This window comes from Mizuhopecten yessoensis, unplaced genomic scaffold (genome assembly GCF_002113885.1).
Source record: "Mizuhopecten yessoensis strain PY_sf001 unplaced genomic scaffold, ASM211388v2 scaffold716201, whole genome shotgun sequence".
NCBI lineage: Eukaryota > Metazoa > Mollusca > Bivalvia > Pectinida > Pectinidae > Mizuhopecten > Mizuhopecten yessoensis.
In genome coordinates this window covers 150,292-166,776 of record NW_018479998.1, presented here as the reverse complement: position 1 = coordinate 166,776, position 16,485 = coordinate 150,292, and the positions used below count along the sequence as shown (strand labels likewise).

General features: G+C 35.5%; 1 protein-coding gene across 1 annotated transcript; it reads left to right on the top strand.

The window, feature by feature from the left end:
• The first annotated feature begins 1,053 nt into the window (after positions 1–1,053).
• On the top strand, positions 1,054–15,986 carry LOC110442060 (neurogenic locus notch homolog protein 2-like). The gene is made up of 4 exons (XM_021485487.1): positions 1,054–3,057; positions 4,194–4,355; positions 7,570–7,713; positions 14,234–15,986. The coding sequence occupies exons 1-4, from the start codon at positions 1,686–1,688 to the stop codon at positions 14,788–14,790; spliced, it is 2,235 nt and encodes a 744-aa protein (XP_021341162.1). The 5' UTR covers positions 1,054–1,685; the 3' UTR covers positions 14,791–15,986.
• Positions 15,987–16,485: the final 499 nt, after the last annotated feature.

The window sequence follows — 16,485 nt, the reverse complement described above, 5'->3', positions numbered from 1 at the left end:
ATTTCTGTAAATATTTCAGACTTCTTTTAACATGGATTGTGCTTTTGACATTGGTACAATGGATGCCATCGACGAAATGGTACAGTATATGTTTACTTCAGATGACTGTCGGCATCAATAAACTATTTTTTTTTATTATGGCCCTTTCCCGAGGGAACTGTTCTCTTATAGTGTTGTCGGGGGAGGTATAGTGCCCGAGTCGTTATAAGTGAACTGTTCCCAGGGAAAGGGTCATAATAGATTTAGTACATCACATGACTGTCATTTGACAATAAAAAGTAACATATTTAATAATAAACAACAAATGGCAATAAGTTATTTTTTTGAGTAGACCTCTCCTTTTTTTTCCCAATGGATTGAATCACCGCTAGGTCACATACGGTTCCCCTTTAGGAACTCTTTAAGGACTGCGACGTCAAATGATGTCGCCTGCTTCGTCAGCGGTCCAAACAAAAAGGTATAGTGCCCGTCTCCAGGTATAGTTCCCGTTGTCAAGGGCGGATGCTTACTATACCAAATAGAACAAGGGTAGTTATCAATAGCTATCCTAGAAATTATCATGTGATGTACTAAGCTTCACTTCATTGCTTGGTATTTCTTGTGATTGACGACGCTATAGCGGTTTTGTTTTGCCTTTGTCGTGTCTTGTTTGTTTCGTGTGAACAGTGACATTTCATACTTAAATGGAGATTTCACGACATTGAGGCTGACGTTACTACTGATTAAATCAATCATTGTTGCATGTCTCATTCGCTTTAAATATGAAAGCAGCAATATTTTCAATCGTAACTTTGTTCGTCGACGACATTAATTCCGGAAAGTTGGATGTAAATGGGTGATGATAATACCTTCTCTTGATATACATACCCCCGGCATGTCTTATGTTAGCATGTACGGTACAGTATACTCCATTAGGAAAGGTTACGGTCTAGTTTAACCCTGTGTATTAACGCTTTGGTGTTTATTTATATTTTTAGTTCACTGAAAACCTTGCATCGCTCTAGTTTAAATCAATCGGGTTACGCTCTGATGCAGATACATGTTTATCTTAATTCACCTGAGAGCCGTCTTGCTGTAGTCCGTGTATTTACTCGCTGACAGGCGGATGCTACGGACGTTTTTATCCACTGGTCCTAGTACAGATGTAACACTGACATTCTACGACAATTGGAGGGATGTAACAGTTACGTCTTACTTCCTACTGGGTAACAAAAGTGTGTTTGTCCAAAAACAGATAACACCGGCTTGGATGTTTAACATTAATAAGGAAAGTAAACACTTGTAGCAAGTCAAGTGAATTGTATAAGTATATATAAAATCAGCGTTGTAGTGCTGTGGTTGAATCATCAATCGGAAATATTTTGATGTCTGTGTCAGTTAATATGTACTTGATCTTTGGATTAAGTGTCCAGTGAGCGTGGCGATGACTGTTACCCCGCGGAATATAGCTGTTGTGTATTGTGTACAATTCAGTGTAAACGGAGAGACATAAAAAGCTATCTCGTGATTTTAATACAGCATTCTTCGTAATATAATTTTAACACTACTGATGTATATGTTCATGTATTGTTGAAATAATGTTCATGCTCTTGATTAAATATATTATATATTCAGAACAAACGTTTAATTAAAGTGAAAAACTAAATGATTAATTTAACTGCAAAATTGAATAAACCGTGAGCAATATGAATCAGGGTGCGTATATTATATTTGTACTCGCTATGCTAAGGCACGGAGTTGTTGAAGGTACCAATTGTACGAACTCATGTGAGGATGTTCCCGATCTCTGCTCTAATCATGGAACATGTTATCTAAACACGACAACATGTCAGCATGGATGTTACTGTTCGTCATCATTCTCTGGTCAAAGATGTGAACTAGTCACAGATGATATTACTACTACAACGACGCTTCGACCGTCATCAGAACGGCAGTGTGTTCTTGGCTTTGAGTGCATCCATGGTTACTGTGACAAAGATGGGCCCAGCTTCAGTTGTGTTTGTGATTATGGATGGGACGGAGCCTTTTGCGAAACATTTCAATGTCCCCTGAATTGCCCGAACAGTGCAGACTGTGTTTTGGGTAACGATGGATTCCAATGTAAGGAGAAAGTGACAACCACTAAACAACCGTTTTCAACACAACGTGCAACTCCAAATCTTACGACAACTACCAGCTTACCGACTACGACGCTTCGACCGTCAACAGAACGACAGTGTGTTCTTGGCTTTGAGTGCATCCATGGTTACTGTGACAAAGATGGGCCCAACTTCAGTTGTGTGTGTGATTATGGATGGGACGGAGCCTTTTGCGAAACATTTCAATGTCCCCTGAATTGCCCGAACAGTGCAGACTGTGTTTTGGGTAACGATGGATTCCAATGTAAGGAGAAAGTGACAACCACTAAACAACCGTTTTCAACACAACGTGCAACTCCAAATCTTACGACAACTACCAGCTTACCGACTACGACGCTAAGACCGATATCAGAACGGCAATGTGTTCGTGGCTTTGAGTGCATCCATGGTTACTGTAAAAAAGATGGGTCAGCCTTCTTTTGTTCGTGTGACGATGGCTGGGAGGGGTTTTTTTGTCACCGCTTTATATGTCCGCTGGATTGCCCATCTAATACAGACTGCATTATGGTCGGTGACACATTTAAATGCAAGACAAAAGAAACCACAACAACACCTTCAACAACACCTTCAAGGGATACCCCAAGCACACTTAAACCGTCGCCTGTGTCTACCGACAATTCCATCGAAGTTCATGCTTGTTCAGCAAATTACACAAAACGGCCGTTATCAGAAAGACAATGCATGCCTAACTTCGTTTGTGAATATGGTGTATGTGAAATGACTGAAGGAGACATTGGGGCAATTTTAGAATGTGTCTGTGATGATGGTGGTTCAGGAGGACTGTGCCAAGATCTTTGTTGCATGCCGTGCTCAAAATTTGGCCATTGTAAAACTCTCTCGAATGGGACAGAGTTTTGTCAATGCCAGTTCAACTACGAAGGAGATTTATGTGAAATGAAGGAGAAACTGTCCACCCCAGGTAAGTATCGTACCAAAAATGAAATACTATGTACCCTCTGTCAGCCTCGAATTCCTGGATAAGGGGCCCCGTTGGCCGAGTGATTAAGGCGTCTGATATTCAGCTACCACTACCCCCCACCACCACCGAGGCCTACGTGGGACAGTCGCTTGGTACTGNAAAAACCTGGCACGTCCTTTAATGACCATAGCTGTAAATAGGACGTAAAACGAACAAACAAACAAACAAATCCTCGGTATCCAGGGGTTACGCTCACTTACGTTCTCTACTCCCCTGGAATATGTTAGGACGAAATCGAAGGCTCTGTGCGCGATACCATGTGGATGATACAAATAGACTATTTTAATCATCCTATGTACATTAAAAATATCACGCGGCTTAGTAACGGTAACAATATCTGGCTTTGAAGTCAGGTTTAGTTCTTCGTATTTTGCAAAGGATATAGATAAGCGTAGCGATTGGTCAGTTTGTTTTCACATGAAATCAACCAAATAGCTAATCGCGCATTATCGATTTTGCCATGACGTAGTCCAGGCGAGCAGAGAACTTAAGTGAGCGTTACCAATGGAATTTTGAGGATGACCCTCTCTAAACCGAAATTTATATGAAACAGGCCATAAACTAAAATATGAACTTTTAATTTCTTAGTATAAGTTTGATTTAAACATATTTTATTGCCATATTGCAACTGGATTGGGAACAAGTTATACAACTTATATACAGCCATTGCCATAACAGAATAACAATAAAAAATGCAACATAATTACAAGATTGCACACTAAAAATACTTAACAAATTAGGTAGCTAAATGACAAGTTGTCGTGCATGCGTTCACTCATTTACGCACCCATACACTCACATATAGATGTTGTCGACTTTCATTTTAAGAACATAATATTTACTGGTATTTACATAATTTTTCGCGTATACACATTTTCAGGAATATGCTTCAAATGATTCACTCGCTAAAATTGGAATACAAGTAGTAAACATTACAATATCTATAACCTCCTTGACATATCACTATCACTCAATTCAATATTAGAAAAAATAAGGGCAACCACGATTTCCTCAAGCATAAGGGAAATATTTTTGGTAAGATATTTTATTTTACAAATATTATGTTTGTATTTCAGCGCCCTCTAGTACCGAGGTGGCTCTGTGGCCACTGTGGGTCAGTGCTATCGTCCTAGTCTGCCTCATCGTGGCGGCTGTTCTTCTGTTCTTCTGGATGTGGCGAAACAGGGTTACTATTGTAATGAAGATCGTCCATTATTTCCAGGCTTATGAAGACGATGGTAAGTATTCAATTTCGTAACTGTTATACACTGCATGGCATATCGGAGAACTGTTAAGTCGTTTGTTACAGACTCGGATAGTGTAAATATCTCTTTATTCTAATCGGTAAAACGCTTAAGCAATAATATGAGTCATTGGTTTGATTCCAACCGGAAGTACTTTGAAAATAAATGACGTCAGATACATTCGCGTTCACATCAGGTCAAGCGCACTGTTAATGATAACTGCTTTGCACTTTAAACACACCTGGCCTCAGGTAAAAAAAAATATGTTGCATATGTGTATATATCCTTGCGAAAATAGTAAAACGTGAAGTTAGATGTTTCCGAAAAAAATATTTGGACGTTTCACGAATTGCGAATCTCTAATTCGATTGAAGCATAATTAATATTCGGAGAAGTTCTTTTCACCCAGAGGAATTTGGATTTTGATAAGTGTATAGATAAATTCGACCAAATATAAATATATGTGAAAACGAGATATCCTACTCCATTCAACACACAGAAAGTACACAATTTCATGCGTTCCTTGCAACACACAGGAATAAACGGATATCGTACACTCTATTTAGCACAAAGGCAAAACGAAACCCTTTGCTCACCATTCAATTCACAGGAGACGTCATGGTAATGTATACATACGTAGCGATCCTTTGTTGTTATTGAGGAGGCGTAAAACCTTATCCAAACAAAAAATAATCTTTTTAACAAATGTTTGTTCTTTGTTGTCCAATGGCCAACATTTCCACAACATGTATTCCCAGTACAATACCAATAAAGAAACAAAATGCTCAGTTTCTTCAAAATAAACAAAGTATGACGTCAATTTCTACCGCAATAGTGTTATAGCATGGGCTTATGTGCTGTCGCAGTGGCAGGTCTGTTATTTATCAAACCTTTCACCCCTATGAAACTTTAATAAACTCTACCATGCATTGATCTGGATAAGTCCATTATGGTTCACAGGGTTAAAGGGTTAAGATTGTCATCAAAGTGATCCAAGAATCAGCTTAACCAAACATAACTAGTTAAAAGTAAAACGTACCATCATTATATAATGTATTATTTCGATGGTCACTATCATGCAATATTTGTTAAGTCCCTTTTAACTGACACGTCAATATAAATCAAATCATCTAATGTATTGTTTAGTTATAGTTGTGTGTTTGAAAGTTGAATGAAAAATGTGGACCTATCTTAGGTCCATTTACACATGATCAATTATAAATTTACGATCCAGGGATTATGAATGCACAGTATAAAATGAGAGATGAACACCTTCACAAAGGAAGTGACTTAATTTTGTTGTCAGTTCACACGTGATCAGTGATAAATTGATGATCAAGGAACTATTATTGCACAGCATAAAATAAAATATGAACAACTTCACAAAGGAAGTGAGTCTAAACTCATTTTTGTTGCTTCATTGTCTATTTAGCAGGGAGAATACGGCAAGTAGATAAATCAAATTTTCTTGGAACTATTCTGTGCGATTATTATATGAATTTCTAATTATGATAAAAAAATAGATATAAAATTTACATAATGATCATCGTCAGATATTTCACACAAAAATACTTACATTTAAAAACAAACAAATGATTAATTTACTTCAGTATTCCTGTCTCAATGCATTGAGGGCTTTCGTACAGTAACTTCCATTTAGCTTTCATTTGACAAGGTAGAGTGATAATATAATAATATTTGAAGTCCATTGTTCGATTCCCAGTGTAGCTGCACTATTTTGTTACTCTCATAACACTACTGTTGATGATGTTTTGTTTATTTAATATTCATAAAGTTTTCATGAAAGTCCTGCAATGTATGGGTTTTCTTTTCAGAAATGATTTATTAAAGCTATAGTCATGCCGGCAAAAACAGTTTCCAATACGTAGTTACAGTTTTCGGCAGTGGAACGAGAAGCCCATAGTTTCTTATACACCTGTATAAGAATAAGTTGTGCCTTCAAGCGTTTCAGGGTTTTATTCATAAAACTTGATTTTTTCCTATTTTTCTTAACTTTGTATATCTACGATGCATTATATGGTTATCATTGCGTACTGCTGCGTTTGTTATGTAATGTGAATTCAGCGATTGTCGTCGGAATTATTTCCCGTGCTTTATTCGTGGTATGCAATTACAGTGTATCCAGGTGGAGTGAACACATACGAGTTCAGGACGAGTTTATACAGTTCATTTCGTATTTGAATATTCATTTAATAACGCTTTTGAAATTGAAATTAGTTCTCTAAAGAGATACGATTGGTATTAAAAAAATATCTTTTTCACATATATAACTAGTTTTAAACAATTATTTGAACCAAAACAATATAATGCATAAGGGTTCATAGTGTTATGGTTTAATGTTCTCGCAACAACCAGGGTCATATGAGGACGGGTTCCTAGGGGGAAACCGCAGGAAGAGAATGTAGATAGGAAAGAAAGAAGTCGGGAAAGATTAAGAAGACATGACACGGAAAAGATCCTAAGTGTTGCATTGGTGGCAGCTGATCAACGTTGGTCTCTTCACTGTCCTCTTAGTTAAACACACAAAAGGAAACCTCCGATCGTGCAGGGGCCCAACATAAGTCGACTTTTACTATACATATGCAGTGGGTCTATTCTTGGTTTCTAAATGTCCCCTTAACAGAAGACACGGATACTGTAGAGCCATCCCCCTCCCTCCACCCACACCCCCACACACACATACTCACAAACACCAACATTAGACGCCTCGTACAATCATGTGGTGAGCTACCGCTGACCTATTCTCTATACCGACAATGCACGTGTTTAAAACACGGGTACTTTAATAACTGATTGCTTTTTATACACGCATTGTTAAAAAAACCACAAACAGAACCCAAATGAACCAGTTTTAGCAAACTTAATCGTCATACAATTCTTAGATCCCATTTCCGTTTGTTTCATCCGATTTAATCGGTCGTTTTGACACTTACATTTCAGGTTTAATGTACTAGACCTAAAATTGATTAATTAAATATTTTTCCTTATTTCGTATAATTTCATTTATTGAAATAAGTTGAAATGTATACTGACAATTATTATCAGCATCATTATTTTGTCGTTATATTATATTGTTATGTTGAAATTATAAGAAAGATTTATTTTCGCGGTTTGTTTTGTCACATACTAGTTGCATAATAGTACTTTTCATTACTCCTGTTTGACAAATAATCCTATCTCTTTGCAGATGAGAAAACATGGGATGCATTCGTTTCGTATAAATCTGCAGACATCGATCAGAAATTTGTACTGAATACATTGTTTCCTAAACTTGAGAAAGAGCTCGGATTTACTCTCTGTCTACACCATCGAGACTTCTTGCCTGGAGAAAGTGAGTACTTACAAGAAATGTATACGTAAAAATGTTTTTAAAACAACATTATTCCTTATGTAAATGATCCTGGTCGAATATTTAACGGATTGTGTGTTCGTAGCTCACTGATGCGGCTATCTCTTAGTTTTGTCAGTTTTGCTTAGCTTAACGGTGCATTAGACAATTCTTTCAAATCCGATTCTTGAAAAATAGAAGTAAACAATCTGAGTATATTTGTATATTTTATCTACAGACGAACTTTATTAATCCCAGAACAAGCATAGTTTGTTTTCATTTTAAATAATTAAGAAAATATTACAGATTAATTTCTTAACCTGAATGGAAAATTAAGCTAACAAGTCTTCATACGATTGAGTCCTGGGCTCACCGCTTTCTTGATGGAACGGTGAAAAAAGTCGATGTCGATTCTTTTAACAGTTTCTGAAATTCATAATGTGAAGAAGGTGCATTTATTTTCTCATTTATTATCATTTTCAGAATAAAATGAATGAATAAAACGTACTATTTCAATAAAAATGTTTTAATTTATAATATTAAAAAGATGACTGTTGTTGACAAAATGTAACTTAATATCAAGTGAAGCTAACAGTGCTTTGATCAATTTAGCCCAGACTGGCTCCTATCGAATACATGGATCTTGTTTTATAAGTATGACGTCTTTAAGATATATATAAACTATTGTTGCTGACGGATGTAACTCAGCCCCACGTGTTAAGTCCGTGGGGCACAGTCACTGTGTACCAATAAGACTGTTACAATACATAGGTGAACTGACCCCTCCCACTGACATGAAAAGTAGCGGATGACGTGCACTTTATAACACTGACATAGTATCTGTCTGACGATTTTATTATAATCCTAATTCGCAGAAAACATAAATATATGGATAGACAAAGTGAAGGAGTGGTATTTACTTATCTATGTAGACTGTAATACGTGTAAGCAATTGAGAAACCACTTACTTATATACAGATACATGTTAACCCATTGTAGGAACTATTAAGCTTTTATACATACACAACATAATGACACTTGTACGCTGACATCTTTCCTATCCTTTTGTTTTGTTTATTTTTTGTGGTAGTTTGTTTTATAAAATGTCCACAAAATCATCCTTAGTTTTTTATGAAAAAATCCCATACGTGTGGTAATAGAAGCATCCAATTTTCATTACATGTTTACCGGTGAAATATTAGAAATAATCAATGTGATAAAATCTTGTATCGTCGCTGCAGTGAATACGTATAAAATGTGATATATTTCATTTCAGAATGTTTTAGTGTATGGGTCTTGCATACAGAAGGACCTGAAATGAAATGAAATATTTGAAAATATGACATGATGATATAAAATCTAGTAACGATTTGATATTGACCAACGAGAACAATATTTTCTCAATCAGAACAATATTTACCAAATATGTTTCAATCATACGGCAGAATTTACCGATTTTTGCACTTGTTCTTCGCACTCATGTAAAAGTATAGATATCCTGCCATACTCATGAGATATATACGGTATAAAAAGGGAAATCATTAAATATCCTTTATTTGTTTGACTAAAGATTTAACCCTTTCACCCCTATGTTACTTTAGTAGACTTTACCATGCATCGATCTGGATGAGTCCATTATGGTCTACAGTGGTGAAAGGGATAATTGACAACAGAAATCAAATAGCGTGATGCAAATTTAAATGAATATATATATATATATATTATAATAATATTATTACTAGTATATCTAAATCCTAAACAAATAGTACTATTTGCCTTAAGACTATAATTAATGTATTTATATTGCTGTGGGATCGTTATGGCGGGTACGTAGGCCTATATGGCAGACGCCGCTATAGCGAATTATTTTATGACGTCACAACATATACTTCAAATAAACAGTCTGAAGAATCTCCTAGAAGAGATGAAAGTACTAAAGACTCGTTGTTGAGAATTTTTCTTTTCATAATATTCCTTCGTCCGTAAGGATCATTTTTCTGATTTATAATATATATATATATATATATATGGGGCAAAGAAGTAATTCCTATATATATGTTAACCTGGATGATGAACAATAACACAGACACACACAATAAACTTGGTAATAGATACAGTATACCAAAAATGTTTAGCGTGACCTTGATGGCCACATTTATATCTTTTGAGTAGTGCACGGCTCATAATATACACACTTAAATTATTGTTTACTTGAAATTAATATGTACTCCATTTTTCTAGTTTGAATATAAATAAAAAAGGGGTTTTACTCACCTGCCCCTCTGTTTCAACAGCCATTTAGACTAATTTTGGATTTGCAACTTTTAAGTCCCTGGCATCACCGATGGGACCCAAAAGGACGAACCAGCTGTAAGATTAAGCATAACTCATTTTTGTGTATACTGTATCTATTACTGAATTTTAAAGACGCAGTCATCTGTTTGTGTGTAATGTCCATTGTATACTGCACAAAGAGCTGTGAATAAAAACCAAAATTCAGCAACTGTCTTATTACAGTTAAACATAATTACGTTATATCTTTACTTATATCTTCACATTCTTTTGGTGATTATGGCGACCACATGCATACCAGATATTCACATAACAAATGTTAATTTCATTCAATTTTTAAGCTGAATATGATATATTTTGCGATGGCAAAATAGAAACTTACAACGAATGGAATCATCTAAATTGTGTGTGTGTTACGTGCATCTGATACTACAAATAAAGCTGCGAATATGAACTAACGGCTAAGGGAAATATAAGTCAAAGTCTGTGAATATACAATTCTGCAACTGTCTTCATAACAGTTAAACATACTGGCGTAATATCTTTATTCATTGCGACTACATGCAAACAGGATATTTACATTATAAAATGTCAATATCATTCATTTTATCTGAATATGGTATATTTTGTGATGGCAAAATTATTACTTACAATGAATGAAATCATCTAAATACATAAATTGGCTGTTTTACATACAAAAAATCATGTGATCATACAAAATAGCACTTAGTTATCACCTTGTGATGAAAATATATGGCGCCGATACTGTCATGCTGTTTCATAGGATAAATACATGGCGTGTCATCTCATTTGTGTTTACGTCACGATGCTTTTTATGGTGTACCTGAGGAAGCAAAATAAACATGTAAAACTCGTTTGTTAAACGGAATGCAATCTTTTCATACGAATACCCCACACAACATGCTGTAGACGTTTTTGACTCCGCTGGTTCATCTTTAAACTTTCTACCCTCTTACCCTCAAACTCTCTCTTTATCAAAGTACTTTGAGGACACGTTAAAGTGTATGTACCTACCAAAACAACTCATAGCGCTGTCTCCTGTATCAATAATATCTTAACTTCCAAACAGGAAATGTCAATTGCCCACTCAGTTAATTGAATATTTGCGCAAATATCGTGGTAAAAAAGCATTTTACATTTAATTTATATTATTAATGTTCATAGATTTTCCCATGATAAGTAGCTTTGTTATATGTCGTAAAATAGTGCTTAAATCCCAATGTTACTGTACATATCCTGATCTCCCTTTTGGGTTTAAGCACAATGGAGGTATTCCTGGGTTGAGTTTCGTCTGCGAGAGTCAATTTACGTGCATAATATACAGTTACTAGGTGTGTCATGATTCAGAACGACCTTCATCATTCTTTGTCACATAATCGCATGCGTACATGGTATAACAGGAGCTGACCCTAAGGGGTGTGCTGCTCCAGCGACATGATCCACATTTCTCGAACCGCCAGTGAAACATTAAAAAAAAAGTTAGACATTTAAAGTGGCCCACTAAGTGACAGCTATGAACTGGATTACATAAAACATTTAAAAGGTGGTACTGATATCCGACAATGTAGGTTCATTTGTGTCCTCCTGAAAGGTCTTCTGGTCGTAATGAGGACTGGAAGGACACTGGGAATGTGGTTCCATGTTATGATGGTCCGTTCTTTACTTTTGGCAAGTACAATAGGAAAATGAGATTTCCCTTTTCTTACCTGTCGTACCACGCCCATTGTAAACTTGCGTCTCAGCTTTATGTGCATGCGATATAATTTCTAGAGCAAACGCTCCTGTGTACTTCACAAAATATATAATATAAAGTCAAACACATATAACAAATCCTGGAAATGCAGATACAATATATACATTATTTACAAAAAGCGATACTTTGTATCCTAAATAATAACAAAAAATTACATTCCTTTAACTAGCTTATGATAAAATATTTATTAGAAAACTGGTGTATTTCATATAACTAAGACAGTCAATTTAAGTATTAACTATTTAGAATGTAAGCTAAAAAAATAATAAAATTGCATCTACAAGTCTAACGGGAAACAATATGTATAATGGAAACCACTTGTCTGAAAGGGAAAATAAACTGATAATGGAATCTTCTTCCTTGGTAGTCTAACGAGAAAACAGTGAAGAATATGTATGCACGTTACACAGAAAAAGAAGAAAGACAACAAAGTGATTGTATTTGGGTGGTCGGGTGGCGCAGTGGATAGCGCACTCGCATTTCACCAAGGCGGCCGGGTCCGATTTCCCTACCGGACGTGAAAAGGGATGGGGTAACCTGCCCGACCACATGGGTTCTCTCCGGGTACTCCAGTTTCCTCCCACATTAAGACCCCCACGCGCTAACATCCGGGCCAACATGAGTGATTCATATTAGTTGAAATAACTTGTTTCATAATTGTTGTAAAATAAATAAAGTTTATATTATATATATTTGCATATGATTTTATTCCTGTGTCAGTTCAATATGACGGCCATGCTATAGTCCTAGTTGGTTGCATAATCTGAATACAAGTTGCTAGACAAGATATTACCTCGCTGACTCATACTGTAGACTGTACGAATACATGCTATTGTGATTTTACCCTAGACAAATCATATAAGGCTTGTCTGAATATGGGTTGCTTCAGCTAGTAACGCTTACATTATTACCTACTTAAGCTATACTGTATAATACCGTCCTGATCCGACATTAGCTGGTTCGGGGAAGTAACGCCCGAACAAAACGAGTATTGAATTTTTCATCAAGAGATCAATCGTTATTATTACTATTTGGTAGAAACCCATTTACAGGATAAATGGAAGATCAAGCTAATGTTTTGTAGTTTCCTTCTTTTTTAATCTTTAAAGTTCATATTTCTTGTATCTTTCCTTTCTTGCGTTTTTGATGTTAAAGTTCAATCAGTCGCATTGTAATTTTCAATCATGTATGTTTTATCATTACAGTGCAACTTACAATGCGCTTGTATGTACCACACTTGAAAGAATTCTGACAGCATGGTTGTTCGACTCTAACCAATTCATAAGACGACTAGTCTCGTTCAACCAGACGCTTGATCACTTATAATCTGTTCGGTGTAGCTTGCGCAGGCAACAGGAGTCTGGTTGAACGAGACTATTAGACGACCGGAAGATAGTTTAGATGATCTTACGCTGTTGACCTTGGAATTGATAATCTGCATTATAAATATGCTGTTTTGTTGTTAAAAGTATTATTTTGATGTTGTTAGATATCTGATGTTGAAGATGAAATATAATCTACACTGTGAAATACGTTGTCTTCTTTGTGAGGACGGACTACATTTTTACGTGGAAGCATTCAAATATCGCTGAAGTAGTGCAGAGACCATGTTTATTTGAAGCCCCAGACGAGATACTTGAAGTCTGAAGCAAAATTGTATAGTTTTTTCTTTGAACTAAAAGGTGCGAGAAAAAAATCAATCACCTGTTACTGAGCACGGTCGGGTCATCTCAATCCCGGACTAAGATTATGTAACATCCCAACCTCAGACTCTTAGCACTCGACTGAGATAACCCGATCTCGCTCAGTTACAAGTAATAGATTTTATTAAGGTTGGATTACCTGCCTTTGTACGAATTCTCTACACCAGGTGTCGCTCTTTCTTTCGAAACATAGCGGAGAGCAGAAGAACTAAGTCAGACAATCCATTATTCTTTCTTCTACCTCTTCCCTTATCCTATTTATGTCTTCGTGTTGATAATTAGTTCAGTCTGCTCACAGAAAAGGAATTATAGAAATAATGTTGCTGGGGTGCATACTTGGCCGAAATTATATATAAAATCGAATCACAGTATTTCATTCTATACGATCAAGTTTCATAGCAACTTGGCTTTTCACTATGGTAAAGATAAAATTATCGCTTACATTAGCCTAGTATCATTACACTCACTTTGATAATTAAGTAATGTTGATATTTTAAGCAATTTTCTAGCTCCTAACATTTATTGCTATTCTTAAAAATACATTGTATTAACATTGTATTAACATCATGACGAATTTTTTAACATTTGTATAGCATCGTAACCATTCATGATTTTAAACTCTGTCTTACTTTATAATTCAATAGCATCACAAACACTAATAATTATGAAGTAGCTTTTATTGTTTACAAATTATTGGCATCATATTTGTTCATGATTAGGAGTTAAAGTTGATCTTTTTTTCTACAATTTCTAGCGATTGCCAACAACATTATCAACGCCATCGACAACAGCAGAAGAACCATTCTGATCCTGACACCACGCTACGTCACTAGTGAGTTCACTAGGTTTGAATATCAAGTAGCCCAACATGAAATGCTGAAACGTAAGCACAAGATCATCCCGATACTTCTAGAGGATATTGCCGATGTTAACGACAATATGGACCCCAATCTAAAACAGATAATTAAGTCGGTTACCTATCTTGCGTATCCCGGCGCAGATTCTACTGAAAAGAAAATTGACCATTTTTGGAAGAAACTTACCCTGTCGATGCCGAAGAAACGAGCAACTGAAGAAAGACAGAAACAACAAAAGGAAAAGGCTGACGAAAAAGGGAAGAAAAACGTGGATGTTGTTGATAAATATCATGATGATGTGGAAGGAAAACTTGGTAAGAACGGTCTTGGTAATCCGGCGTTCGTCACAGATGTCGTTCTGAGTGTAGAAGATGAACAGAAAATTCATGAAAATGAAAAAGAACTCATTGGAAATCTTAAAGGAATCAACATAATCGATTGGACACATCTCTAAAAATCATTTATCTTGAGCATGTGTCACACAGGGGTGACTTCTTCAAACATTTACACTTTGTTTAATACTCATTTACCAGGAGGTGGTAATATAAAATACCGTTTTCTTCTGCAAATATGTATGTCGCTAAATACTTGTTTACCGGGAGTGTGTAAACTACGACGGACTCCCATACTTTCTACAACGTTACATACGTGTTTTCCTGTAGTATGAAACACTAAAATAAACTCTACAACGCTACATACGTGTTTTCCTGGAGTATGAAACACTAAAATAAACTCTACAATGCTAAATTCGTGTTTTCCTGGAGTATGAAACACTAACATAAACTATACAATGCTACATACGTGTTTTCCTGGAGTATGAAACACTAAAATAAACTCTACAATGCTACATACGTTTTTTCCTGGAGTATGAAACACTACAATATACTCTACGACGTTACATACGTGTTTTCCTGGAGAATGAAACACTACAATATACTCTACAACGTTACATACGTGTTTTCCTGGAGTATAAAACACTAAAATAAACTCGACAACGCTATATACCTTTTTTACTTGATGAAGGTTACACACAGTGACCAAACTTCATCAAACCGTATATCGGTAAATACTCGATTACCCGGAGATTGCAACATACCGAAGAGATCTCTGCATCGCTAAGAACTTGGAATTTATGACACACAGAAGCAGATTCAACGAAATCTACATCACTGCACACTCGTTTACCAAGAGTATGTAACATACAGAACTGACCGTCAGCAGCACATCGTGCTTAAATACTCGTTTACTTAAAGACTCCCACAGACACTACCTTTGTAAATACTCATCTTGTTGTATGCTCTATATACTGTATCGAAATTTGTATTTCTTTGTCGTCATTTCAACCTTGGAAATGTTTAGAATGATGATTTACATTGGTATTTTTTATGATACTCTGTTTTAATATTTCAAGATCAATACATATTTGTAGAAGTATTCATTATTTCATTTAATCAAATTTTATTGACAAGATGTCATAGTCAATTGGATAGAATAACAGGCAAAGCCTATATATATTCTCTCCATCAAATGGCCAAAGTGGAATAAACAATAAGACATAATAGTTTAGACATGTTGGAAATGAAAAAATTAACACAAAATAATTCACATTAACACAAGGCTAAGGGGAAGTAACTCATGAAGGAAACATTCAGTATTCATTAATTAAATTAATTCATTAATTCATTCATTTATTCAATGAAATCCCAATAAATGCATTCATTCATTCATTCAATGAAATTCAGTCAATGTAATCCATTCCATCAATGTAATTCATTCATTCAATAGTTTTTATATTTTTATTTGTATTATGACAACTGTATCAAGAAAACCTTACATTTCTATTTGTGTTGTCACAATTTTATCATGAAAACCTTAGATTTAAATTAATATTGTCACCACTGTATCACGGAACCAGTGTCTGAAAGTATTCAATGTATATATGAATTGCACAATTTTCATTTTATAAAGTGCTTGTAACTTGAATGGTGACCAAATGCCCACCAGTTTAACTCGAACGTTTAGTCACTAACCAGTAGCGAATATGTATGATCTAATGGTAATCCGATACCCCATCACTATAACTCAAGGAACTCACGTCTATAATTTGTCATCATTAATCGGATATCAAGTCACTAGCTATTCAGTTCAT